We start from the raw sequence: 26156 nt of genomic DNA on the forward strand, positions 1-26156 counted from the left end.
GATAATAAATACCTGTCAGTTCACACCACTAAGTTGGAGTTGCAGCAGCAATAGCTGTTGCTGGAACTTTCTGCCACAGTAAAGCAGGTTTCTGCCCATCAACAGATGACTGGATAAAGACAATGCGGTAGCTACATGCAAGGAATGCTATTCAAGGAATATTATTCAGCCTTGAAAAAGAAGGACATCCTGCCATTTGCGACAACATGGATGAACCTGGAGGACAGAACACCAGGTAGAACCAGCCAGACATAGAAGGACAAATACTATATGATTCCACTTAGATGAGGAATCTAAAATAGCCCAACTCCTAGAGCCGAGAGTGGAGTGGTGGTTGTCAGGGGCTGGGGGACGGGGAACCGGGAGGTGCTAGTCAAAGGGTAGAGAGTTTTAGTTAGGCAAGACGAGTCAGTCCTAGAGATCTGCTGTACAGCAAGAGCCTGTGGCTAATACTGGACACTTAAACATTTGCTAAGAGATCTTACATTAAGTGTTCTTATCACAAAAATTAATAGCAACAAATAGAGCGCAGGAGGAGACGTTTGGAAGTGCGGTACATGTTGGCAGCATAGATTGTGGTGATGGCTCCATAGATGTAGACTTACCTCCAAACTCACCACGTTGTATCCGTTACATACGTGCCGCTCTTTGTATGTCAAACCTCCCCCCGCAAAGTGGGTTAGGGGGGGAAAGCAGGTTTCCAGGCCTCACTGTCACATGGTTCCAAGTGTCCTGTTGTGAGGTCTCCTCTGGAGGGGAGAAAGCCTTCTCCTGAGGAATTCTAACCGAAAGCAGCCGTCCCACCGCAGGGCTGATTAAAAGAAACCTTCCTAGCAGGAAAACTGCAAGTCATTAGTTTTCAGCGTTTTCATGTGTGACAATTGGGTGGCCTGGTTCAGAGCATTCTGCAGCCTGCGACGGATTTAATTTTCTGTTTTGATCCCACGGCGAAACCATAAACAAATAGAAGCCCATTGGCTGGGCCCCCTCCCTGGCAGCAGTGCCCCTTGGGGCCTTTCAAGGTTCAGGAAGCCTGTCCTCCGAGTTGCCCTCTGGGAACCGCCTGTCTGCAGGGGTGACTGGGAGGAATGCTCCTTAGTCGGCGAGGCCGGAGGGAAAGGCTCTACAGAAACAAACCAGGAACTTGAAACGGGTCTCTCCACTGGATGCCAGGGGAGAGTTGTAATTCCTCTTCTGTGATTTTGTGCCTTCCTTGTGGCCAGACGAGAGGGGAAAGGTGAGGGCTGCCCAGCTAGAGGGACGCCTGCCTTCCATCACAGCAGGATGAAGCGGGGTGAGGAATTGCAATTGATCAGGGCAGCTGGGGTTCTCTGGAGGCTGCAGCCTCCTGGCAGGGCCTCAGCCCTGAGGTCGTGGAGAAAGGGGCTGCTGGAGAAAACCTTCTGGAACTTAGCTCTGTTCACATCCTGCCCTTGCGTAAGAACAGCTCTGATGGTTCCCCAGGTGTCAGGACGAGGCTGGGACCGAGAGGCGTGGCATTCAAGACCTTTTGTGGCCTGGCTCCTCCCAGCCCACTTTCTGTCCTCAGCCTCCCTTCCAGCCCCACAGAGCTGCTCCTCTGGCAGTTCCAGAGCTTCCAGGCGTCTGCGAAGGCCCATTCTCCTTATGAACGTTCCTCAGCCCCAACCTGGAGTCAGGCTGATGCTGGTTGTGGGGGTGCACAGAGCTGAGCAGGACCTGGTCCTTTCCATCCCTGCCCTCAGCCAGCGGGGGGGCCTGGAGGAAGCAGATTTCATAGATGCTGAGAGGGGCCTGTGAGGCCTGGACCAACACGGCGGGAGTGAGAGGGGTAGGCAATGGCCAGGTGGGTGCTAAGGAGACGGCATGAAGCTGTGATGGGGACCAGGGGTCTAGTCTTGTCACCTGCCTCATTTTGGTGAGTTTTGGTGTCATCTGTGTCCTTCCCCCAGATTGCAGGCCTCCTTTTCAGCATTGTCAGCCAGTGACCATGTCAGGATCTGGTGTCTAGAAAGGGCTTAATAAATGTTAATTGACCAAATGGCTTAGAATTGCCCCATCCAGGTGTGTGTGTTTTTTTTTAACTCCCGCCCCCCCCCCTCGCCCCAAAGCATCACTTAAATACAGTAAAAGGCACACACTTGACGAGTTCCCCTGTATGTGCACTCTCACATACCCACCATTCAGATCTAGAGAGAGCCCAGGTGGTACACCCACAGGTGACCACTCTTCTTATTTCTCCTCCGCAGAAGGTGACACATGGTCATATGCCGGTCAGTGCCTCAGGTTATATCCGCTTTACAGGTGAGGCGAGTGGAGCGAGGAGGGAGAGGGATTTCTCCTCCGCAGAGTAGCTCTGCCTGCTCTTGTAAACAGACTCACTTTGTATAGACTGTTTTGTCTTCTTTCATCAACATTATGTCTGTGAGATTCACTTATGTTGCTGCAGGGGTCAAGTTTGTCCTTTTCTACTGTGTGAATTCAATACTTTGCTTATTCATTCTCCTTTTGATGGACATTTGGGTTGTGTCCTGGTATCCAGTTTACAGTCTATCGGCGAATAAGAGCTGGAGAACCTCAGTCTGAACCTGCCATTTTCAAATGAGATTGAGGCTCAGAGATTAAGGGTCACCTCAGCATCACAGGTAGAGACAGTGTGAGACCCCCATTTCCTGGCTCATAGGCCAGTGGTTTCCCCCCCACAAGGGCAGAAATACAGACTCCAGAGCTTCCTCAGCAGCCAAACCCAGCTGGTGCCTCTTTACTGGGCTTAGGGGGCGCAAATCCACACAGAGCCTGACGCTTGGCCATTGAGGGCCCTGGGAAGTCAGTCACAGAGGCCTGGGCAGTCTCCACGGTGTCCGAGTTCTCACCTTCTGACCAAGAATGACAGCAATAATCAGCGATAGCAGCTGCCTTTCTCCCTGCAGTTACTGTGAGCCAGGCCCAGTGCGGGGCCTTATCTGCATTATTTATCTTCTTATTCCTGCTTCCTTTCCATGGTGCCAGGGAAGTGGGTTCCCAATTTCCTCTCTAATTGTCGTCACTTCCCAAAGCAGGGGTAGAGTCCTCCGAGGGACCCTGCAGGGGAGGGGGTGTGGACGTTGCTGATGTGAGGTCCTTATCATTAGATCATCATGGGGTGATGACCTATTGTCTGGCTGGGGCGGATGTGAGAGGAAGGCGGTTAGTCCTGGGGAAGGTGGGCAAGGGCTGCTCTTCCAGGGGTGGAGCGTGCCCCTGGGTGTGGGCAGGGCCCAATACGCTCAGTGGGGGCCGGAATCTTCTCGATTAGAGATGACAATAGATGACAATGTGTGTGTAGAGCTCACAGAACACAATGGACATTCAGTTGGGTCATCCACCCAACGCCTAATGACAATCCTGGGAGGGGGATGAATGAGTGAATGAGTGTGCATAAAACTAGCTGCCATAGCCCACTGTTCTAGCACCCCACAGGGTTTAATCATCTAATTTTCACAACAACCCTTTTGGTCTTGTTATCCTAATTTTGTATTTGGGGAGTGAGGCATAGAGAGGTTCAATCCCCAGTCCAAGGTGCCTCAGGTTATATCTGCTTTACAGGTGAGGCGAGTGGAGCGAGGAGGGAGAGGGAGGGACCTCTGGTCCTTGTCCCGCTCTTGTTCACTGTAACCTGGCGACTGAGGGTGCCCTTGGGGTGACGCATGGTCACATACAGCCGGGAGCTGGACGGGCCCTCCCTGTGTGCCTGGCCAGTCACAGCCATAGTTCTTCCCGTGCACACCCGTGTATTGCACTGTGCTGCATTTCTTCTCTCACATGTTAGATATAATCTCTAAATACTGGCAAGTAGTTGTATAAAGAATCCTCTTTATGATGGACTTTCATTCTAATCTTCAAGATGCTTTCCTATGCAGAGTCCAGGTAGAGCCAGTGGTAAAATACGTTAGAATTTGGATGTAAGCATCCTAAACTTGCTCCTTCCAGTACACAGTTTATGTACATTCAGTTCTTCCACTGAACTCACTCATTCACAGACATTTCGCTTATCACCCACCTGATGCCAGGCGCTGCTGCAGAGACACAAGCCAAGTGGGTTTCTGCTATCAGAGACCAGGGAGATAGAGATGGTGGTATGAGCCCACAGATGCCCTGGAGTGGGGGGTGCCGTGCCTATAGTTGGGTGAGCAGAGTTTTGGGAACTAAAAGGAGAGGGTCAACCTTGTCTAAAGGGACAGCAAAGGTTTGAGAGAGGAGGGGCCAGGTGGGGAGAGTGGGAAGGGGCATTCCTGGAAGAGACTACTGGGGCCCAGAGGCCCAGTTGGGGGAGGAGCACAGCTCAGCCTGGGTAGGGGATGGCAGGGCCCACATTCTTGGGGGAGCTCGGAGAGGGGCCACCGAAGGGCCGACAGGGCTCAGTTATGGAGACCCTCGGGGATGGCAGCTGGGATGGACTTTGTACTGTCCAGACCTCATTCCACACTATCTCTGCACTTTCTTTCTTCATTCATTTGTTCATTCAACACATATTCACCCTGTGCTACATTCGGGCCAAGGCCAGGGAGACAGGAGCCCAGTGGGTCTGCCTGCAGCCATAGTTCTAAGCAGCAGTTAGACCAGGTGGGTGGACAACAGCGCACATCTGCACAGGACGCTCCCTGCAGAGGCGGCTCGGCTTTGCTGGGAATTCTCACCGAACCCTGGCTTGGCGATGACCTTGCAGACCGTGCCTGGAGAGGTTGTAGGGCTAAGGCTTTCCCTGACACCTTCAGCCCTGTGGGCCGTAGAAACCTAGCCCTGATCATGGCATGAGGAGGCCGTTCCCTCAGCCAGACTGGTTTCCCAACTGTCTGACTTCTGGGCGAGAGGCAGCACTGCTCTGGCCCTTCTGCTGTATTGCTGCCCGTCCCTGTGTTCCTGCTCCATCTGCTGCGGAGGAGGCGGAGGCCCAGAGAAGGATGGGCCTGGTGGGAGGTCACAGAGCCATTCCCACCGTGGGACTTCCCACCAGGGCTCTGGGAGCTCTTCTTAGGAAGAGCCCTGGGACCACGGGTTTATCTCAGGGAAAATGCAGGTTCCATGGTGTCTGACCCTTTTCTCCACCTGCTAGGGCTTAATGAGCTGCCAACAATTAGTCCTGGTAGCCAGGTGCCCCTAAGAGGCAGGAAGGAAAGGTGAGGAGAGGTGGTGATCCCAGAGAAAAGGCTTTGTAAACAGCAGGATTGAATTCGGAATACAGTGTTCATTCCCCGAGTCAGACTTGCTTCAAGTTGCCTGCCCTTCTAAGAGGAACGGAGGAATTCCTCAGAGAAGCAGACAGCTGTGGGTTACAGGGGTGCCACCACCATTCTTCTGGAAATGGATGCAGGTCCAGAAGGTGTCCTGCTCACAGAGACTGGCCAGGATACAATTGTGCGTGATCCTCTGGTGGGTATCGAATGCCAGATTCCACAGCCAGTCCCTTTCAGCAGTCACATTCCTCAGATTCTTATCAGTTTTCCCCTCAAGTGAACACTGGGAACCAGCCATCCCGCTGATCGCAGGAGGATGGGAGAAAATTAGGAACAGAGGCGGCTTGGCTTTCCTCCTGACTCTGCCACCGGCTTGCTGTGCCACCTTGGGTCCTTCCCTTCCCGGGGCCTTGTTTTCTCACCTGTAAAGAGGGGGTTGGGGCAGCTCAAAGCTTTCATAATTCGCCATCCAAGTCCATAGTGTGATGCTTTCTAGAAAATATGCCTGAACAGAATTCTGTGTGCTTCACAGAATGGGCAGCTCTTCAGGCACACCCGCCGCAGCTCAGGAGAGGCCGCAGCTCAGGAGAGGCGGCAGCTCAGGAGTGGTGGCCTTTCCATGTGCCCCTCTCCTAAGGGGGAGTGTTCCACCCCCTGAAATGCTGCAGCTGAGACTCTTAGAGCCTGGCATTCTGAGCTCCAAGGGGCTGAGCCCTCAGTGACACACCGCTTACCCATTCATTGTAAGATCAGCACAAATAAATGTTTTTATTATTCCCAGTTTGTATGTTATTATTCCCATTTTATAGATGAGGCATCCGAGGCTCAGGCGTGGTAAAGCCCATTCATTGGGTTAGGCCAGTGGTCGGCAAACTGCGGCCTGGCAAACTGCGGCTCGCGAGCCACATGCGGCTCTTTGGCCCCTTGAGTATGGCTCTTCCACAAAATACCGACTTCTGCGCATGGGCCACGAAGTTTCAATCGCACTGTACGTGCGTGCCCGCACGTGATATTTTGTGGTATTTTATGGAAGAGCCACACTCAAGGGGCCAAAGAGCCGCATGTGGCTCGCGAGCCGCAGTTTGCCGACCACGGGGTTAGGCAGAGCAAAACTGGGCCTGGAGGCTGGCTCTCTTGCCCACCCATGTTCTGTGCCTCACACAGTGGCCACACAGTTAGTCCTTGCATGAGGCAGGGGCTCTTTGACCCATAGTAGAATGGTGACTGACGCTACTTTGGCCCACATCATCCAGAGCCAGCACCTTGGCGGGCAGTCAGCACTGGGAGTCACAAGGCACGTGCTACGATGAAGTTTATGGAAGTGAAACATCTATATCCCGAGGAGCCTAAAAACCCAAACTAATTGGCTGGTCAAACCGGAGCAGTTTGCCTCTCACTGACCCAGATACAGGCAATGAGACTGTCCATGAAGATGATCGAGTGGAGAAAACATTGCAGATACCTTGTGGGTAAAGAGCACAGTCTCCTTTTGCTTTAAAGAGAAGAGACTGAGCTAGTTCAGGGTTGTGATTCTATTTCCATTATGAAGTACAGTCATTTATAGTTTAATAGTCACCCCCACTATCTGTCTAGAGCTTTGCAGTCCACAGATTATATTCGTATAGTTGTTATTGCTCTTGAGACTTCTGGCAGCCCTTGGAAGTTGGGCTATTAGTTTGTAGATGAGGAAACTGAGGTTCTGAAGTTGAGACTTGTCCAAAGCTGTGCAGGTGATAAGTGGTACAAGTAGGACACAAACTAGGCCTCCTGGCTTCACGTTCTTATACCTTGATTGTACTGTTTGCAGCAGGTTATTTTGATTAGAACACTTTCAGATGTGAGTTGTAAAAACCCTATTGATGTGGGCTTAAACAACAACGTCATGTAATATCTACACTAATAAAAGAGAAACATGGTAATTAGCGTACGACCGCTACCCTTTTCAATGGCTAATCAGTGAGTATAGGCAAATTAACTGTCAGCCAAGATGGCGGCTGGCAGCCAGGCACTGAAGCGAGCACGAGGCTTGCTTGCTGTGGACTCCAACGTTCCCCGCCTCACTTGCCGGCCTCTCATCTGTAGGACGAGGGCTGGGGGAGCAGTTAGGGGGCAATCAGGCCAGCGGGAGGGAGCAGTTAGGGGGTGATCAGGCTGGCAGGGGGGACCAGTTAGGGGATGATCAGGCCAGCAGGGGAGGGCAGTTAGGGGGCAATCAGGCTGTCAGGGGCGTGGTTAGGGGGCGATCAGGCCAGCAGGGGAGCAGTTAGGGGGCTATCAGGCCAGCAGGCAGAGGTGGTTAGGGGTGATCAGGCTGGCAGGGGAGTGGTTAGGGGCATCAGGCCAGCAGGCAGAGGGGGTTAAGGGCGATCAGACAGGCAGGCAGGCAAGCAGTTAGGAGCCAGTGACCAGATTATGAAAGGGATGCGGGATCAGGCCTAAACCAGCAGTTGGACATCCCCCGAGGGGTTCTGGATTGGAGAGGGTGCAGGCCGGGCTGAGGGACCCCCTCCCACCCCCATGCACGAATTTCGTGCACCAGGCCTCTAGTTACTCATATTAAGAAATGGGTGGCTCCAGGGTTAGCTAATTTGACAGCATCAAATGCCCAAAGACCCTGCTTTTTACTCTGCCTTCTCCAGGCTGTCTCCTCTCATGGCTCTAACATGGCTGCCACAGCTCCAGGCATCACACCCTCACACAACTGTGCACAGAAATAAGAATGAGCTTCTTTTCTTGCAACTTCCTCTCCCCCATAGGGGATAATGTTTCCCAGAAGCCTCTCAGCTGACTTTCTCTTAGAACTGAGTGAACATGCCAAAAACTCGATCAATGAGATGATGATTTTGCTCACTTTTCTTGAATTTACTGATGCCCAGTGTCTGAAAACTAGGGTTTTGTTAGCCAGGGAGGAGGAAGAAGAGATAACTTGGGGACACATGTGTCATATACCAGAGTTAACTTTGCCCCTGCTTCTCTCACAGTCTGTTCTAAAGGACATAGTGTGCCTACTGCAGGGGGTCCTAGGCCCTCTGTTTGGTGCTATGTGACTTCCCTCACAGCCAACTTGACCAGGGATGAGCATGTGACCCAAAGGAACTAGGCCTGGTGGGGTCTGGGGTGGATGGAGGAGCTGGGCTGATCAGAGTGTCTCTGTGTCTCAGGAAATAGAACTGGGAGAGAATGAGGTCACTCAAAGTGTGGTCTGTAAGGAAATAAGAAACTTGCACCAGCATGTTAACCAACCTCATGACTGAGTACACATTTCTCCTTTTGGGGGAAGTTACTTAGTCTGTCTGGCTTCTTCCGTAACACGGGCATGATGATAGTTCTTACTTATAGGTTGTTATAAGGATTACAGGAGGGAGCTGTGTCAGAGGCTTGTCACAGTGCCTGGCACCTCGCCAGTGCTCAGTAAACATTAGTTACTCTTATTTCTGCTTTAGTTTCTGACTTCCATCAGGTGGATAGGGTCACTTTCCTGCCTCAACATCACCCGGGAGCTTGTTATATGGGCATAACCCTGGGCCTGTTCTCACAGGATCTGGGGCAGTGTTGGTGTTGAGAGATGGTCTATTTGAGAAGGACTGTGGAGGACACACCTCTAGGCCCTGTCCTGATCTTAGACACTCAGAAAGCCCTGGTTTCTACAGAGGTCACTCTGGCCAAATGCATCATGGTCCACAGTGGACACTGTTTTGTGTTTTCAGGTCCAGAACAACTGTGAGGCTCCTTATTAGGCAAAAGTGCTGGTTGGTTCCAGTTCTGGTACTGGGTTCTGTGCAGCCAGTGTTTCTCAGCACCCGGTCTCCCCAGGAACGCTGATCCCATGGAAGGCATTTGGCACCATCCTCTCACAGCTTGTCGGCTCTGGCACACCTACTAATGGAAGTAGCTGTGGATCGAAATGCTCAAAACCACACCGTCTGTTTGGCCAAATCATATACTCCCTTAGCTGCCCCCATGCGAATGGGAAATTCAATCTGTAAATGGCTGATGTTCCATGCAGGGTTCTTCTTTTTTTCTTTGTAATCCTCACTCGAGGATATGTTTCTCATTGATTTTGAGAGAGAGAGGAAGGGGAGAAGGGAGAGAGAGAGAGAGAGAGAGAGAGAGAGAAAGAGAAAGAGAAACATTGATATGGGAGAGAAACATCAATTGGTTGCCTCCTGTATGCGTCCTGACGGGGGATAGGACCTGCAACCTAGGTATGTGCCCTGACTGGGATGAACTTGCAACCTTTTGGTGAACAAGATGACACTCAACCAACTGAGCCACGTGGCCAGGGCCATGCAGGATTCTTTCCAGCCTTCCCTCAGGTGGGAGGCCTCAGGAGTTCCCGCTATGAGAAGTGCTGGAGGAGAAGTGCAGAGGATAATGAAGTGGAGGAAGCCCAGAGGCCTCCTGTGGCACAGCTGTGCTCATTGGGGGAGCATCGGCTCTCCATCTCCCGTGGACACGAATCCATACCTCGTTCTCCCCAGGGGCCTCAGTGCTGGACCCTGGAGTCTATTTGTCACTCGCTTGTTTTTACAGAAAGATTGGGTCAGTTCCGTGGGGCTTTCAGATCAGCCCCCTTCCCTCTAAAATTCAGTGACCTTAAGTTACTTAAATTCCTCTCCGGTATTGCCTCCAAATGGACAGTCCAGTAAAAAGGATTTCGAGGAAAAGCAGGGAAATCCATCTGCTTATGCAAACACACCTACCAGTTCTTGTGCCCTAAAAATGGAGAAGGACTTAGTGTAACATACACTCAGTTATTTCTACATAAACAAAACCGTAACTTTGAATAGTGGTTTAGGTCCGTGGTCAGCAAACTGCGGCTTGCGAGCCACATGTGGCATTTTTGCTCCTTGAGTGCGGCTCTTCCTAAGCCTTAGGAGTACCTTAATTAAGGTAATAACAATGTACCTACCTATATAGTTTAAGTTTAAAAAATTTGGCTCTCAAAAGAAATTTCAATTGTTGTACTGTTGATATCTGGCTCTGTTGACTAATGAGTTTGCCGACCACTGGTTTAGGTGGATGAGAGATGGAGAGAAACACCAGCCATAGAGACACACACGGTTGGGAGATTCGGACCCAGTTTGCCCAAATTGGAGACAGATGATGGAGAGAACCATCTAGGGGGGCTGTGGCCATGAGTGCTTCATGGACTGTGCCCATTTATCCCAGCGGGGCTCAGCCTCAGCCTATGTCCACCTCCCCCCCTCATGCCACCAGAGGGTCCTTCTGGAACCCCATTGACCAGGTTCCCCTCTAGTGAAAAAAACCTTCCATCTTTTCTTTTCCAATAGGGTCTCCTAGCTCCTCACAGATCAATTGTGTATTTTTTTCTTTTTCCACTTTTTCAATTATGGTTGATGTTCAATATTATATTAGTTTCAGGTGTACAGCATAGTGACCAGACATTTATATAACTTACACAGTGTTCCCCCTGATAAATCTCGTTCCCATCTGGCACCATACGTAGTTATTACAATATTATTGACTGTATTCCCTATGCTGGTACTTTACGTCACTATGACTATTTTGTAACCAGCAATTTGTACTTCTTCATCCCTTTGTGCATCTTCATCTTCCCACCCAGTGGGTGTCCTGCCTCTGCTCACTCCTCCCAGGATGGGGCACCCACTACAACCATTGTGGTAGCTCAATGCACCTGTGGCCGGATCTCCTGGGAGCAGTTTCCTCCTTAGCTTCCAAAGGTTCTGACCTGACTCTGGGCCTCTGGGACCACATGGGCAAGTCTCGTCTGGTTCCCCTGCATCTGGGGTGGAGAACTGGACTCCCAGAGCTGCCCTCTCCCACCACAGCCCTCAGCTTATTTCTGCTCAGTCTAACGGAAGGACCCATTGCCAATAGTCCTCACCTGCTGGAAATGGCAGATACACATCCGAGGGCTCGGGGCCTTTCCCTCCACCTCCACAAATCTTGGGCTTCTGACCTGTCCTCTGTCCAGGGATACTCACTGCTCTGCAGGTCAGCCCTTCCCCTGTCACCTGCTCACGGGACGGCGGCCACAGCCCTCTTTTCCAGAGCACTGAATGTTAGCTTATCTTTTTTCCTGTCGGGGCTCATGGCAGACACGAGGTTGAGTCTCCAGGAAGCAGGGTCTGAGACAGCTCCAACATGGAAGATGTGCATTTGGGATGGTTCTTAGGAGTGATGCCTGTGGAAGGGAGGGGACAGAGCAGGTGGGCGTAGAAGGAGCAGTTGAGCTGTGATGCAAGCCCAGTGACAGCTACCAATGACCTCCGGGGAGCTCTGCAGCTGGAATGGTCCTTCAGAGTCGTCCTGACAAGCAGGCACTGGCTGGGGACTGCCCTGGGAAGCGCCGGGCCATGGGCGAGGCAGCTCTGGGCAGCTGAGGCAGCACTGGCAGGGGAGGCTGCGGATGGATGCTTGCTGACAGTGCTTCTGGCAGCTGGGGCTAAAGGCCCTTCATTGAAGGGGATCTGGGTGGCACAACCCAGTGTCCACCACACGTGGCTGGCCAGTGGGGAGGGAGGGGAGCATGGGTTTTCTCGACATGATTCTATTAAGACAGCCTAGATTGCCTTTGTGTTTTGGGGCTTGTCCGCTGGGTTTTGGGGACGCAGTGCCGGACTCCACATTCGCCTGGTCATGTTTCATCTTGTTAGATTTGGCTCCTTGCTCAGGGCTGGGGAGACCTAGCTTGGATCCTGACTCTCTCCCAAGACCAGGCCCCTGTGTCTGCCAGCTCCTGGTCTTCCAGTTTTCTTCAGGAAGGCAGCCTCCATCGCGGTCTGCTACTCGGGCCTCTCCTGGTGGCATGGCTGCGAGTGGAGACCCAAGCACTCTGGGGCGGACTTCAAGTCAATATGGCAAAATGGCCGAGTGGCCAAGGGGCCAGCCGTGGACATGTCACAAACCCTTGTTCCGTGCCTCAGTTTCCTTATCTGTAAAAGTGGAACAATGACAATCCTTACTGTCCAGGGTTGTGTGAAAATGAATGACGGTCTGACTTGGAGATAAGACCCTATCTCCAAATACATTCTGAAGTACTTGGGGTTAGGGCTTTAACATATGGCTTTGGGGGCACACAACAACAGTATGTGAAACTGCGTTGCCAACCATAAGGCAGGTCTTGGGGTGCTGGATCTGACTGACTCCCCGAAGGAGAGGGTCTCTGTATGAACAGGAGTCGGGCTGGCTTTTGTGCCAGAGCTGTGCGCTCTCCTCGGAAGGGGCTGTTAGCTGGGTCATCTGCCTACGTCTCTGGGGACCAGCCAAGGACCCACGGGATCTGCTTCATCGGTATCACCTCAGTCATATGAGGCCCGAGTTATCGTCCATCAGTTTAGTCATTCGTCACAAACATAGGTTCTCCCAGAGATTCTTCAGCTTAGCTAGCAGGCAGATTCCCTGGAACTGGCCTCTCTGGGGGTCAGGTAGGAGATGGCCAGGTACTTAGAATGAGGGCCAGGTGGAGAGAGGCCTGAAACTGGACACCTCCAACATTGAGGCATGTGGCTGCAGCCACGGGTGCAGAATATGCTAGGACCCCAGGCCTGCACAGCAGAACCCCAAAAGCAGTTTTTTGGTGAGTGAGTGTGGGCGGGAGAAGGTTCTCCTGGAACATAGGGCCTGGGGTCAGATCAACACACCTTAAGGAGGTCTGCCCTGGGCCTGCTGTCCTCGGGAGCCTGCCTGTAGTCTTCTGGTATGAGAAGGGCTAGGGCAGAAGTATGCATAAGGGCCTGTGGAGCATGAGGTGAGAGTACTTTCCTGGCCAGGGGGTCAGGGAGGGCTCTCAGGAAGGGTTGGGACCTGAATAGAGACTGGTAGGATAAGAATTGGCTGAATGAGAGAAGGTGGGATGGCATGCCGGGGCGGACAGTGTGACAGTGTAAATGACAAGATGGAGTGTGGTGGGAGGTGGAACCTGGGAGGTGGGTGGGAACCGTGGGGGATTGGGAGCTAAGAAAGTTTCAAGAAGGGAGGTAACAGGGCAGGGTTGTGTTTGAGGGAGCGCCCTCTGGTGGCAGGTAGAGGGAGACCAACAGGGGCTGAGGCTGAGGGTGAAAGATGAGCATGACTGACTGACTCAGGACCATGGGAAGAGGGTAGGGAAGGGTGCAGGAGGTAGACTTGTCTGACATGGGGGCTGATTGGCTGGCCATGGGGAGTGAGGGAGGAAGAAGGTGGAGTTCTGGGTTAGGGGACCTGGGGCTTAATGGTGCTGGTCACCAAGGTGGAGCGAAGTAGGGTTGGATAGTGATGGGCTCAGCACTGACCAGAGTGAAATGGTGTAACTTGAGTTATGATGAAGTGTGACCCCTGTCCAGCAAGTGGAGCACATATGAGAGGAAGCATTGAGGTGACTCCCGGGGTGGGACAGGGAATGGGGCAGACTGGGTGGTCCTCATGGAGAGGGCGGGCACTGTCAAACCCTGGGGCCTGGTTTAGGCTCAGAGCACAGGGTCCTGGAAGGGAAGCGTAAGATCAGGCCCCAAAGCAAAGCTCAGATAGGAAAACAGGGGCTCAGGGCCTGTGTGGGGAGCCAGGCCTCTGGGGAGGGGGGCCGTCTCCCTGGGTGGCAGGCAGCATCGGAAACTGGTTGGGTGGTTATGTTCAGAGGTGAGCATGGGCCAGGGATGTCCTCCTGAAAGCCTCTCCGTTCCATTGTGACATAATTTCCTGAAGCCACTTAGCACTTGTTTTCTCAAAGGACCCTAAATTAAGGATTTCACGGCTCAGCCAAGCCATGGAGCCAAACACTTAGTGAAAGCTGCTGTGGGAGCCCGTGAGCCTGGAGAGCAGGGCCAAGTCAATCGCTCCTCCCATCTGGGAGTGGGCCTCCTCTCATAAGGGAGGGACCTGGCAGGGAGCAGATCTGTCTCCAAGGCTGGGAGTGGGTTTCCCATCCTGGACCCTCCATGAGAGCTCAGCTGGAGAAGGTGAGGGGAGATGACAAAGAGATGTTGCTGAAATGATGCCCAAAGATGAGGCTGCTGAGGAGGGCACCCTCACGGCCTAGGCAGCCAAGGACCAGCTCTGTCACTCTCAAATTCTGTGCTCCTGGACCATCCTTCCAGGAGGGTCATAAAAGGGATGGACATCTCCTGTCAAACTGGCCTCTGGGTGGAGTGAACTGTAGCCCGTACAACCCTGTCACCTACCACTGACGGGTGTGGGGTGGGCATGGACGGTGGCATGTTGTCACCCCCCAAACGGAAGACATACACACAATGCTCAGGCTACGGGGGTCCTAAGCGGCAGCCAGATTTCCCAGAGCCTCAGGTGTCTGCAGATGAACAGGGTTTTGAATTTCATCCGAAAGCCCCAGAGCCTTCTTTCCTTGTCTCTGCCTGCCTTCTTGGTTGTTTTTGGCCAGGTTTTGAGTTGGGAAGCCATTTACAGCCCATTAAAAGATCAAATGTCTGGAGATGATGAATCGTGGCATTTGAAAATGTTTTAGAATTCACAGCTCATTTCTCTATACAAAGCCCTGACCCAGTGTGATTCAGAGATGGCTGGACAGTCTGTTCCAGACCGCTGGGGGCAGGTCTTGGGGGTGGAGTGCTGTCCTTGGATTGGATCATGGTTCATCCTGAAGAGACTCACACTGAGATGGGGCTGATGTTCCCTGGAAGAAATGAAGGAAGGGCCCCGGCCTGTGATGTCTCATACATGTTCCAGACCCAGTTTCTCTGAGTAACAGGCAGAGGCAGGAGTCTAGGTTTGTAGGTGCTGGTCCCCTGGGCAGGTAGGCTGGGTCCCCTTCCCAGCTCAGGCTCCGGTTTCAGCTGTGGGCAATGAGGTTTAACCTCCCAGTACTTCTTTTCCCCGCTGCAAAATAGGAAAGACAAGCCTTAGGCTCTTATAAACATGGTGGGTTTCAGGAGCCAGCTAATCAATACCTTTCGGTTTGTAGTGAGGCACGGTTTACATACCACTACCCTGGATGTGCTTGTCGAGAACTCACAACACCTTGAAAGGTAGCATTTTTCATTGAACTGAGGCTCAGGGAGGGCTTATCAACTTTGCTCAAGTCACACAGAAGGTTGGTGGTGGAACCAGGTTTTGAATGACGTCTCCTGGTGCCTTTGGGGAGAGGGGTCGACTTTTGTCTACTTTCTCATTTTCTTCTCTGGTATTTTTGACTGTGCCAATATTGGTAGTATATATTTTCATAGAAAATTGTCAAGTTTTGCTGTAAGATCATACATAATATCCTATATAATAAAAGTGTAATATGCAATTCGACCGAATGGCTAAACATCGGGATGACCATCTGGGACCATGCTATGATACCCACTGGTGCCAGGCCAGCCAAGGCGGGTGCAATGTGATTGGTTGGGGGCCGGCCATCGACCCATGATTGCCCTGCAGAGGGAGGCCCAGGCCACTGGCCGGCAGGGCAATCAATCGGGGGGCTCCAAGATTGCCCCAAAGAGGGAGGCCCAAGCCACTGACCAGTCAGCTGCGGTGGGTGGGGCCTCCCTCTGCGAGGCAATACCTGGTCCAGGTGCCAGCAGCCGGGGGAAGGAAGGCCTACTCTTTCATGAATTCCATACATCGGGCTTCTAGTTTACTTATAATTTCTAATCACTTTTTGGAGTTTTTTTTTCTTGTTCTTAATGTCTATGCCCTTTGTTTATCATTAAGAATTGCCTATTTGAATTTCTTTAATACCTGTTTTTGGTTTTGTTGATTCACTTTTTAAAGTAATCTATTTCATTAATTTCTGTTTGCATCTTTCTTAGTACCTTTCTTTTCCTTTCTACTTACACTGCCTTCTAATTGCTGTATTTTCTGTAGCTACTTTCTCAGCATTTTGTTGGGCTAATAGAATTTTCTGTTTTACTTTTTTGTGTGGTTGGTCAGTTTTGTGTCCTCTTTCTTGCCTTGCTAGTATTTATCTTCAAATTCAAGAATATGTTTAATTGTATACTTTTCTACTACACTGAAAGTTGCACAGCTTCTATAGCCTTTCCTTTACACAAGACAAAAATCTCAGCAACGTTTGCTTCCTTCTGCCTCCTCTCTGCCATCTTCCATATTGCATCATCTTGGATTTTAGATCTAGGCTGTTATTAAGTCTTATTATTGTTTCTTTGTTCATAATTGCTTCTCACATTTCATATGTTCATCTTATGCCCTTTATTTTATTTTGCTGCAATACATCCTTTAGTAATTCTTTCAGAAAAGGTGACTGGTAACTTTCTGATTTCTTGTGCACCTAACAATGTCTTTATCTCACCGTTTCCTTTGCAGGAGAGTTTGCCTGGGTATAGAATTCTGGTTTTAAGTACAGTGGGGCCTTGACTTACGAGTGTCCCGACTAACGAGGTTTTCGAGATACGAGCCATCTCTCGGCTGACTTTTTGCTTTGAGTTGCGAGCTAAAATTCGGGTTACGAGCCAGCTTCAGATACCCCACCGCTAGTTGGCGCAGCGAACGTCACAGTGAACGCCACAACATCAGCCCAGCATCACGTGTCTCACTTGTTCACTGTTGATTTGACATATGAGTAATTTGAGTTAGAACGAATTAAACTCATAAGTCAAGGCCACACTGTATTTCCTCTAGGAGCTTTGAAGTACTTGTGTCCCTATATTCTTGATCCCAATGTTGCTGATAAGAAATCTAATTTCAGTTGATTGTAGGTAATCTGTTTTTCTTTTTATAGCATTTAGTAGTTTCTCGTCGTCCGGAGTGTTCTGAAATCCCACCACAATCTGTTTGTTTTTGTTCATCTTGCTTAGCATTCAGTGGGTCCTTTCACATTAAGACCACAAGTCTCTATTTATTCTCAGAAACTTTCTGTATTATTTCTTCAGCTATATACTTCCCTTTGTTCCCTCTGACCTCCCTTCTAGAGCTGCCTTCTAGGTCCCTCACCTCTGCCCCCGCATTTTCTATCTTTTTTTTCCCTTTGCAGTGCATCCTCGGAAAGTTCATGGCTTAAATTTCCAGCTCATCAGCTTACTCTTTACCCGTATCCATTCTGTTTCTCAGACAAATTGTTGAGCCTTTTATTTTCATAGCCATACATTTCATTTCCAAGATGTCTATTTCTTTATTTCATAATATTTTTTATGAGTGAAAAATTCTCTTGTCTCTTTGAGGACATTATGCTTTAAAACTTGTTTCCATTTATTTGCTTTATTAATTGTTTTCCCCCGCCCTGAGGTGTGATTTATTCTATGTTGAGTTGGTGCCTTTTTTTCATGGTGTTAGCTTTTTTTCTCAAATAATTTGAAATTCCCGGTATTTGGGGTTTTCCATTAGTTGTCTCTGTTTCTTTGTTTCCTGCTACGTTGCCTTTTGGAGGGTTGGTGGCATAAGTGAAGGATGGAGAGTGTGCAAGAATTCATTGATCTTGCCAGGGTCCCAGTTTCTCCAGGAGGTCATCAGCTTTTTAGGCATTCTGACCACACCTGTCTCAAACAGGTGAGTCCCATACCTGATTCTTGATACCAGCAGGGATGGGGATCTGGGTCCTGTCTGTCTGGCTCCTTCCGCTGTGGCCCTCTGACAAGAACCTCAGACCCCTGGGGGTCATTTCCCTGCGCAGAGTCCTTCAGCGGCTTCCCGCTGGCCTCATGCTCAGACCCACGTCTGTTCTGGTAGGTGCCATGCCTTTCTTTCTCTCGACTCCTCCCCTCCCTACAGCCTCTGGGCACGTCTAATTGCACCAGGTCCTTGTGAGACAGCTGCATCTCATGGTCTATCACCTGGTGCCTCTGCTCACGCTGCTCCCTCCTCTACTAATGCCACTCTCGCTCATCGTCCCCACGTGTCTGGTCAGCTGACTCGTATCTTTCAGAACTCAGGTTTCTTAAACTTGGGCTGGGTGCCCTGCTTTGTTACCAGAGCTCCCTTCCTCATGGTGTGGCTGTACCTATGACCCGTGTTCCTGTAGGTTGTCATCATCTCCTCGTCTGTTTCCCGGGCGGGCAGGCAGGGGTACAGCTTTTTTCACTGATTCCACATGGAGTGTTGGATGACTCTGATGATGCCAGGGTTTGGTAGCCAAAAGGGGTGGTATTCTTCCTTCCTCTTAGACCCGAACAGAGGGTCTCCGTCTCAGTGTGCCCTGTACCCAAGAGGACGAGCCCCCAGGCTTGTGGAGGGGACTTTTGACCAGAAGCTGGCACCTCAGGAACAGTCAGTGCTGACGTGACTGTTGTTCTCCCCACAGGCACTGGTGCCATCACACGGTAACACGGACGGTGTCCTGCCAGGTGCAGAACGGCTCGGAGACAGTGGTCCAGCGCGTGTACCAGAGCTGCCGGTGGCCCGGGCCCTGTGCCAACCTTGTGAGGTAAAGGCCGCAGGGCTGGCTGGCTGGCACTGCCCTTCTTTTCTGTTCCCTTGGATGAATCCAACCCCAGCACAGCTGTGAGGGAGGCGGGTTGACACTCAGAAACAGGAGTCAAGCATGCATTTATGCAGCCACTTCTGTGCATGGGGGGTGGGGGGTATGTGTGTGCAAAGATGAAAGGGATTTGCTCCCCACCCTGGCATAACCTCACAATCCAGAGGGTGTTTGATTAGCAGAAACTCCCCATGGTCAATGAGGGGGGGCGGGATGGAAGGGGCGGGAGAGGGCCAGGAGAGGCTGAAGACACAACCAGCTGCTGTGGGGCTCCAGACTAGAATGTGGGTCTGTGATACCCTTGAAAGTCCAGCCTGCCTCCAGCCCGTCTCTCTCATGAGCCCCACTCTGGACTGTAGCTTTCAGTGGCTCTCAGCATTCACAGGGAGAGATTTTTTTTTTTTTTAACTATTGTGTTTTTTAAAAAATATATTCTATTGATTTCAGAGAGGAAGGGAGAGGGAGAGAGAGATAGAAACATCAATGATGAGAGAGAATCATTGATCGGCTGCCTCTTGCACACCCCCTACTGGGGATCAAGCCTGCAACCCAGGCATGTGCCGTGACTGGGATTCAAACTGTGACCTCCTGGTTCATAGTTCGACGCTTAACCACTGAGCAACACCAGCCGGCTCTTGCTCTACTTTGACCATCACTGCAATCTCTAGGTCATGGATATATTCAAGGTTTCTTTTCTTGTTTAAAATAGGAATATAATTGACATACAACATTGTATAAGTTTGAGGTGTACCACCAATTGGTTCAATACATTTCTATATTGCAACATGATGGCTACAGTAGCGTCAGCTAACACCTTAGTCACTTAATGATCTAGACTTCTTGTCATGACAACATAAGAAAGAGAAAGAGGAAAGATGACTCGTTTTCATGAGGGCTGGTGCAAATTTGTCGGGATCCCTGTGATATGTTTTAGTTTAGCTTGTGCACAGGCGTCCACCAAATGCATCATCTGAGGTGAAGATATGGTTGTGTTTGAATGGATATTAGTCAACATCTCCCTGGGCAAGAAAAAGGCAGTTCTCATCACCACATAATAAAGAAACTCTAGCTCCTCCTCGCTCCCTGTGTGCTCTCCTGTTTCCCTTTTCATTTCTGACTATCGAGGAAGGAGTTTTCCTGTTGGGCCTGGGAACAGTTGCCCTGCCCTCTCTTGCTGTGGTGTTTTGTTCATATCTGCTCCATGCATGTCACGTCTCCTTGCTGTCCTTACTGTTTTGCTAGCCTGCTATAGGGGTTGGGGGGTGTAGTAAGGTGGGCTTTGGAGTTGTAAAAAAAACCCCAATACGTGGAGCCACTTTCAAATGGAACCGGAGCTGCCATGCCAGAGGAACTGCCTTGCACATCTATGTCTCAAGCTTTGGGATGTTAAAACAGCGCAAACTCTGGGCCTAAGCAATCTTGTGGCCTCCCCCTCTGCTCCCCTCCCGCCCCCACACACACAACTGTTAGCAAAAATAACAAGAAAGCAGCTATTATGACTACTGGATGGATGACCACTGGACTAAAAATTAAAAACATTGTTTAGAATTAACATCACTGTGTTATGTTATCTGCACCCAAAGAAGTGTCTTTAAAAAAAAAAATGATGTAAAGGGCACTTCTTCCTTTCTTCTTCTGGCCATGTTTGGAAATAGAGCTTAAGCGCTCCATCCCAATTCCCTCATGTGGCCGTGACAAGGTGACCAGAAGGGAGGACATGGGGCCACAGCCTAGTTGTCAGAAAGGAGTGGCCGAGCCTGGATGGAGAAGGGCTGGAAGGGTTTCAGGGATGAAGAAAAATGGCTGTGGAAGCCAAGTCAGAGTGGGCATGAGAGTGGCCCTGACCCCAGGTGGGGGCAGCTTTTGGGTGTGAGCCTGTGGAGGCAGCCCTTGGAAGGAGGTGCCCTCTGGCTTGTCCTGGTTTAACCTGGCTGAGTGGGTGGGGAAGGGCTCATCAGTGGGTGGGGATAGGAAGTGAGAGTGGAGGGGCTCTGGGTGACGTGTGATTGGATGCTGCATGGGGAAGGGCTGCCCTCTGACCCATGTGCCTGTGTTATCTGGAGCCCGGGGCCTGCCTGGGTCTGTGGCTAAGGCAGGAGTGCTGCCCTCATCCCTGGCTGTTTGCTGCCCTCCTGCCTTCTCCCCAGTTTGGGTGTCTGAGTCTGGGCCGGACTCTAACCCATCCCTCTCCCCCAGTCCACTCGCTCACCATAACTGCACCAAGGAAGTGGCCTGTCACGGAGTCGAGCTTAATAAATGGTTGTTAATGGGCTGACCCGATCACCTGGACTCGGGGATCCCCTCCGTGGAGTTGTGGGGATGTCAGGACGTCCTTCTGGGGCACAGGGCTGCGCCACGTGCCCACCATTCAGAATGGGCGATAGCTGTCACACCTCTTCCTCCTGGAATTGAGTTTAGCTTTGCCTGGGAAAACCCCCACCCCAGAGGGCCCCTCCCAGGGTGTCTGGAATTTCTTGTTTGTTTGTTCAGTCTCTCACCATTCATTCGTTCGTTTGTTCGTTCATTCGTTCATTCATTCATTCATTCATTCATGTTTCCTTGGAGGCTTGGCTGCATGACAGGTCCTGGCTTAATGAGGGTGCAGCACTGTCTGTCTGTCTGTCCTTGAGGTGATGGCACTTTAGGGGCAGGTAAAGGATGACATCTAAGTGGTAGCTGGGGCCCTATCTCGTTTGGCTCAGTGGATAGAGTACTGGCCCTCGGACTGAAGGGCCTCAGTTTGATTCAGGTTAAGGGCACGTACCTCGGTTTCAGGCTCAATCCCAGCCCCCGATTGGGGCACATGCAGGAGGCAACCAATCTCACATGCATGTTTCTCTCTCTCGGTCTCTCCCCCTCCCTTCCACTCTCTCTAAAAAAATCAATGGAACAAATATCCTCGGGTGAGGATGAACAACAACAAAACGAAAACGATGTTGGCTGGGGTCTAGGGTGAGCCAGTCTGTGGGAGGGTCCCTTCGTCCTGACGGCCGCTCAGGGAAGGCTGTTGTGAGGAGGTGACATCTGAGCCGAGGCAGGGCCTCACAGTAAAGGGAGGGAACAGCTGGAGATCCAGGACAGAGGTGGCCACGGAGAGAGAGGCCCCGGGGCTCAGACCCCTGCGTGGGGCTGGGTGGTGATGGATGGTGGGGATATGTGAACCGGGAGGGCCCACTGTGCCTGTCACACAGGCCCGCTGCCCTCAGATGAGGAGTTGGGGCTTGGCTGGTCTTCCTTTGGCGTCTTTCTGCAGTGCCTAGACCCAGAGCCTCCAGTTCAATAGAATGATCTCTCCACCCCTCCTGCTGGCTGTCTCCCTTCTCCCCAGGATGAGAGCACCTTGGGCAGTGAGGGCCCAAAGCAGTGTGTAGGAGGCACCAAGGAAGGTGTGAGGGCCCCGCCACCCTTCATACGTGTGCCTGGAAAGATCCTGCTTGCTTAGGGCTCTGGATTTTCTGAGGGGAGCAGGATCGCTACACTTTGCCGCCTGTGGAGCCGTGAAAAATGGAATGTACTTGGGCATGACCAAGAGCCTGCCTGCCTCTCCCCAACGCCGGGCCACAGAGCCGAGTTCTTAGGGCATACGGCCCTTCCACCCAGCAAAGGGGAGCCCCTGTTCTGGGCCCTGCCCTTTAGGGAGGCCATTTTGGCCCTCCTCCAGCCATGCCCATCCTCACGGGGCAAGGAGTCCATGAGGCCAGGGGGATGTGTCCATCTCGACCCTGTGGCCCTCTTCGAGACCTGGGTACCTGGCTGAACAGCCCTGAGTGGCTTCCAGGCCTGCACTGGCCTCTCCCCTGAATCTGGGGACTGTGCCGGTGGTGGGCACACCCTGAGCCCCAAGGGGCAGGTGAGGGCTGGCTGTTTGCAAGTGTGGGGTGAGTGGATGGAGCTGGGACATGAGGGCTGACTCCACACACAGTGTGTGTGTTGATCTAGGGGTAGGAAGAGGAGGAGTGGGAGTTGGGGTCTCATTTGTTTTGATGGTAAAAATGATTATTGGACCCATCTCCTGAAGCTACTGGGGGGTTCAATGCCTGTGCTATGGCGTTTCTAGGCCAGTGTCTGGCTTGTGATAAGCCCTGTAGTTGGCTATGACTCTCTGAGAAGAGATTCAAATATCAAGTGAGAAGCAGTGGCTGGTGAGAGAATGCCAGAGCTAGTTTGCCGGCTGAGCACTTGGGGCACCGGCCTCAGTGTCCTCCTGCTGCCCGCCCCCACTCAGTGCGAAGCCTGGGCGAGGGCAGGAAGAAGGAGTTTCTGCATTTCTGCACAGTTAGATTTGGGGGTCAGAGTGGCCAAAATCCTTGGTGGGGCCTCTCTTTGCAGAGGGCTATGAAGTCATCTCATTACATTCTGATGACATTTTTATGACAAAGTGTGCAGGTGGGCGAAGGGAGGGTGTGGTTGTGAAAACGTGAGTGTAACAGGATCTGGGCAGAGTGAAGCCTATTTGGAATGCATGCGGGGACTGGCATGTGTGCCAGATCCCTCCCTGTGCCCTCCCCTGCTCCCCCTGCTTTCCTTGCTTGATTCATTCGCTCAACATTTACACAAATATTTATTGAGAGTATACTATGCTCTGGGGGCGGGGTGAACAGGATAGAGAATTAGACCAAATCCTCTCATGGAATTTACATTCACCCAAATATGCAAACAAGAAGACATACCCCCTCCTAACGAGGACAGGAAATTACAGCAAGGTGATGTGACTGAGCATGAAGTGGGGGCTGCTTTAGAGGAGGCAGGAGAGAGACTCTGAAGAGATGACATTGATGCTGAGCAGTGAGTGATTAGAAAGAACCTCCGTGTGAAGACAGTTAGTGCAAAGGCCCTGGAACAGAGAGAAGGTCCGTGTCCAGGAGCAGAACAGGAGAGGAGGAGGGTATAGGCCAGTGATGGCGAACCTTTTGAGCTCGGCGTGTCAGCATTTTGAAAAACCCTAACTTAACTCTGGTGCCGTGTCACATATAGAAATTTTTTGATATTTGCAACCATAGTAAAACAAAGACTCATATTTTTGATATTTATTTTGTATATTTAAATGCCATTTAACAAAGAAAAATCAACCAAAAAAATGAGTTCGCGTGTCCCCTCTGACACGCGTGTCATAGGTTCACCATCACTGGTATAGGCAGAGCTGAAGTTTGACTTTTATTGAAAGCATATTGGGAAGCCATTGAGGGTTTTAAGTAGAGATGAGGAATGACCTGATCGGGGTGTTTGTGTTTAAATTAAACATTTTGAGATCATGGTAAACTCACATGTAGCTGTAAGAAATAACACAGGGAGATCCCACGTCCTTTTACCCTGTTCCTCTCAATGGCAACATCTTGCAAAGCTATAGTACAGCCCCATAACCGGGATCGACACTGATGCAGTCGAGATTTAGAGCATTTCTTTCCCCACAAAGACCCCGCATGTTGCCCCCTTATAGCCTCACCTACTTCCTCTGACCTCCCCGCTCCTTACCTCTGACAACCACTAATCTGCTCTCCACTTCTATAATTCCTGTTGCCATTTCAACAATGGAATCAGACAGTATATAACCTTTGGAATCACTCATCATAGTTTTCTGAAGACTCACCCAGGCTGCTGGGTGTATCAGTAGTTACTCCTGCCCTGGCCAGGAGGGTTAGGCTTTGATTCCTGGTCAGGGCACATACCTAGGGTGTGGTTTTGATCTCTGGTCTGGACACATGTGGGATGCAACAGATCAATGTTTCTCTCTCACATTGATGTTTCTCTCTCTTTCTCTTTCCCTTCCTCTCTTTCTACTTGTAAAATCAATGAACAACAACAACAACGTATTCTCAGGTGAGGATTAAAAAATGCCTGTTAAAAAAAAAAGTCTGTTCCTGTCTGTTTAAAAAAAAGGTTATTCCTTTTTATTGCTGAGTAGTATTCCCCAGTATGGATGTGCCACCGTTAGTTTAATCATTCACCTGTTGAAAGACATCTGGGTTGTTTCCAGGTTGGGGCTCTTGTGAATAAAGCTGCTATAAACATGCAGGGTTCTGTGTAAACATGTTTTCATTTCTCTGGGTAAATGCCCAGGAGTGCAATTGTTGGGTCATATGGTAGTTGCATGTTTAGTTTATTAAGAAACCGCCGAACTGTTTCCAGAGTGGCCGTACCCTTTTACATTCCCACCAGCAAAATCTGAGCGATCCAGTTTCTCTGTATCCCTGCCAGCATTTGGTGTTGTCATTGTATTTTACTTTAGCCATTCTGCGCAGTCTATTTCATTGTGGTTTTAATTTGTGTTTCCCTAATGGCTAATAATGTTGAACATCTTTTCATGTGTTTATTTGCCAACTGTATATCTTCTCGATGAAATGTCTCTTCATGTCTTTTTCCCATTAAATGGGCCATCTTTTGTGCACTTAATTGGATTATTTGTGATTTTACTGTGGAGTTTTGAGATTTCTTTATATATTCTAATATTAGCTCATTGTTAGTTATTGGTTAGCAAATATTTTCTCCCACTCTGTGGCTTGCCTTTTCATCCTCTTGAGAATCTTATGCAGAATATATATATATATACACACACACACACACACACACACTAATATGCATGTATTGTGCATTTCATGTTTTCAATGTTTTGCTATTATTCATGGCACGCAGGGAGGGGTGCAGGTAGGAGGTTGAGTAAGAAAGTCCGGAGTACCAGGAAGCTCTGGGGCCAGGGCCATAGTGTATTTCGTGGATTCTAAGATGCCATTGGTAGGAAGAAGTGCATTATCTTATAATTACTGAGAGTGCTGCTAAGTAAACTATAGCACATCATCAACTGTAATATGAATCCCAATGTCAGAGATGTTAAATGTAACCGTATGATCCTGGAACAGTCCTGGCACCCTAATCTAGAGGTGGGCTACGGAGGAGAGTCCAGCTAAGGGGGTGAGAAGGAGCAGCCAGAGCAGGAGGAGGTGAGTTTTCTGGGAGATGAGTTTTGGGAGGGAGGAAGGGGGAGGGGGAGTCTCCTAATACTTCTGGGAGTCTGGTGGGATGAAGGTCAAGGAGTGACCATTGGATTTGGGAATGTGGGGTCACTGGGCACCCTGGCAAGTGCAGTTATGGGGAGTGGAGGGGATGGAGGCGGAGATGGCATGGGTGGAGGAGAAAAATGAAAGGTGAGGAAATAGAGCCTGGGAGACTAGAAAACTCTTTAAAGAAGTTGCTGTGGAGGAAGCATGAAATGAAATGGGGCTCAGAAGCTACGGACAGTATGAGGTCAGTGGAAGTTTTTGTTTGTTTGGTGTTTTTTTAAAAAAATATTTTTATTGATTTCAGAGAGGAAGGAAGAGGGAGAGAGAGATAGAAACATCCATGATGAGAGAGAATCATGGATTGGCGGCCACCTGCAAGTTGGGGATTGACCCACAACCCGGGCATGTGCCCTTGACCGGAATCGAATCCGGGACCCTTCAGTTCACAGGCTGACGCTCTATCCACTGAGCCAAACCAGCCAGGGCTGTTTGGTTGTTTTTAAGATGGGAGATACAGGAGCATGTTTGCAAACTGCCAGGAATGATCTGGGAGAAGAGTTGGCGCAGCTGGGTGGGGGCTGGCATAGAAGTGAAGTTCGGAGAAGCAGCCTGAGCTGGGGG

At 50.6% G+C, this 26156-nt stretch overlaps 1 protein-coding gene across 1 annotated transcript in view; it reads left to right on the forward strand.

Moving 5' to 3' along the window:
* The first annotated feature begins 206 nt into the window (after positions 1-206).
* Positions 207-26156, forward strand: part of COL26A1 (collagen, type XXVI, alpha 1) — a 142733-nt gene continuing 116783 nt past the window's right edge. The window contains exons 1-2 of the mRNA XM_005879166.2: positions 207-235; positions 18364-18486. Of these exons, the coding sequence (XP_005879228.1) occupies positions 207-235; positions 18364-18486 (152 nt within the window). The remainder of the gene's footprint in view (positions 236-18363; positions 18487-26156) is intronic.

This window comes from Myotis brandtii, unplaced genomic scaffold, assembly GCF_000412655.1.
Source record: "Myotis brandtii unplaced genomic scaffold, ASM41265v1 scaffold583, whole genome shotgun sequence".
In the NCBI taxonomy this organism is placed as follows: Eukaryota; Metazoa; Chordata; class Mammalia; order Chiroptera; family Vespertilionidae; genus Myotis; species Myotis brandtii.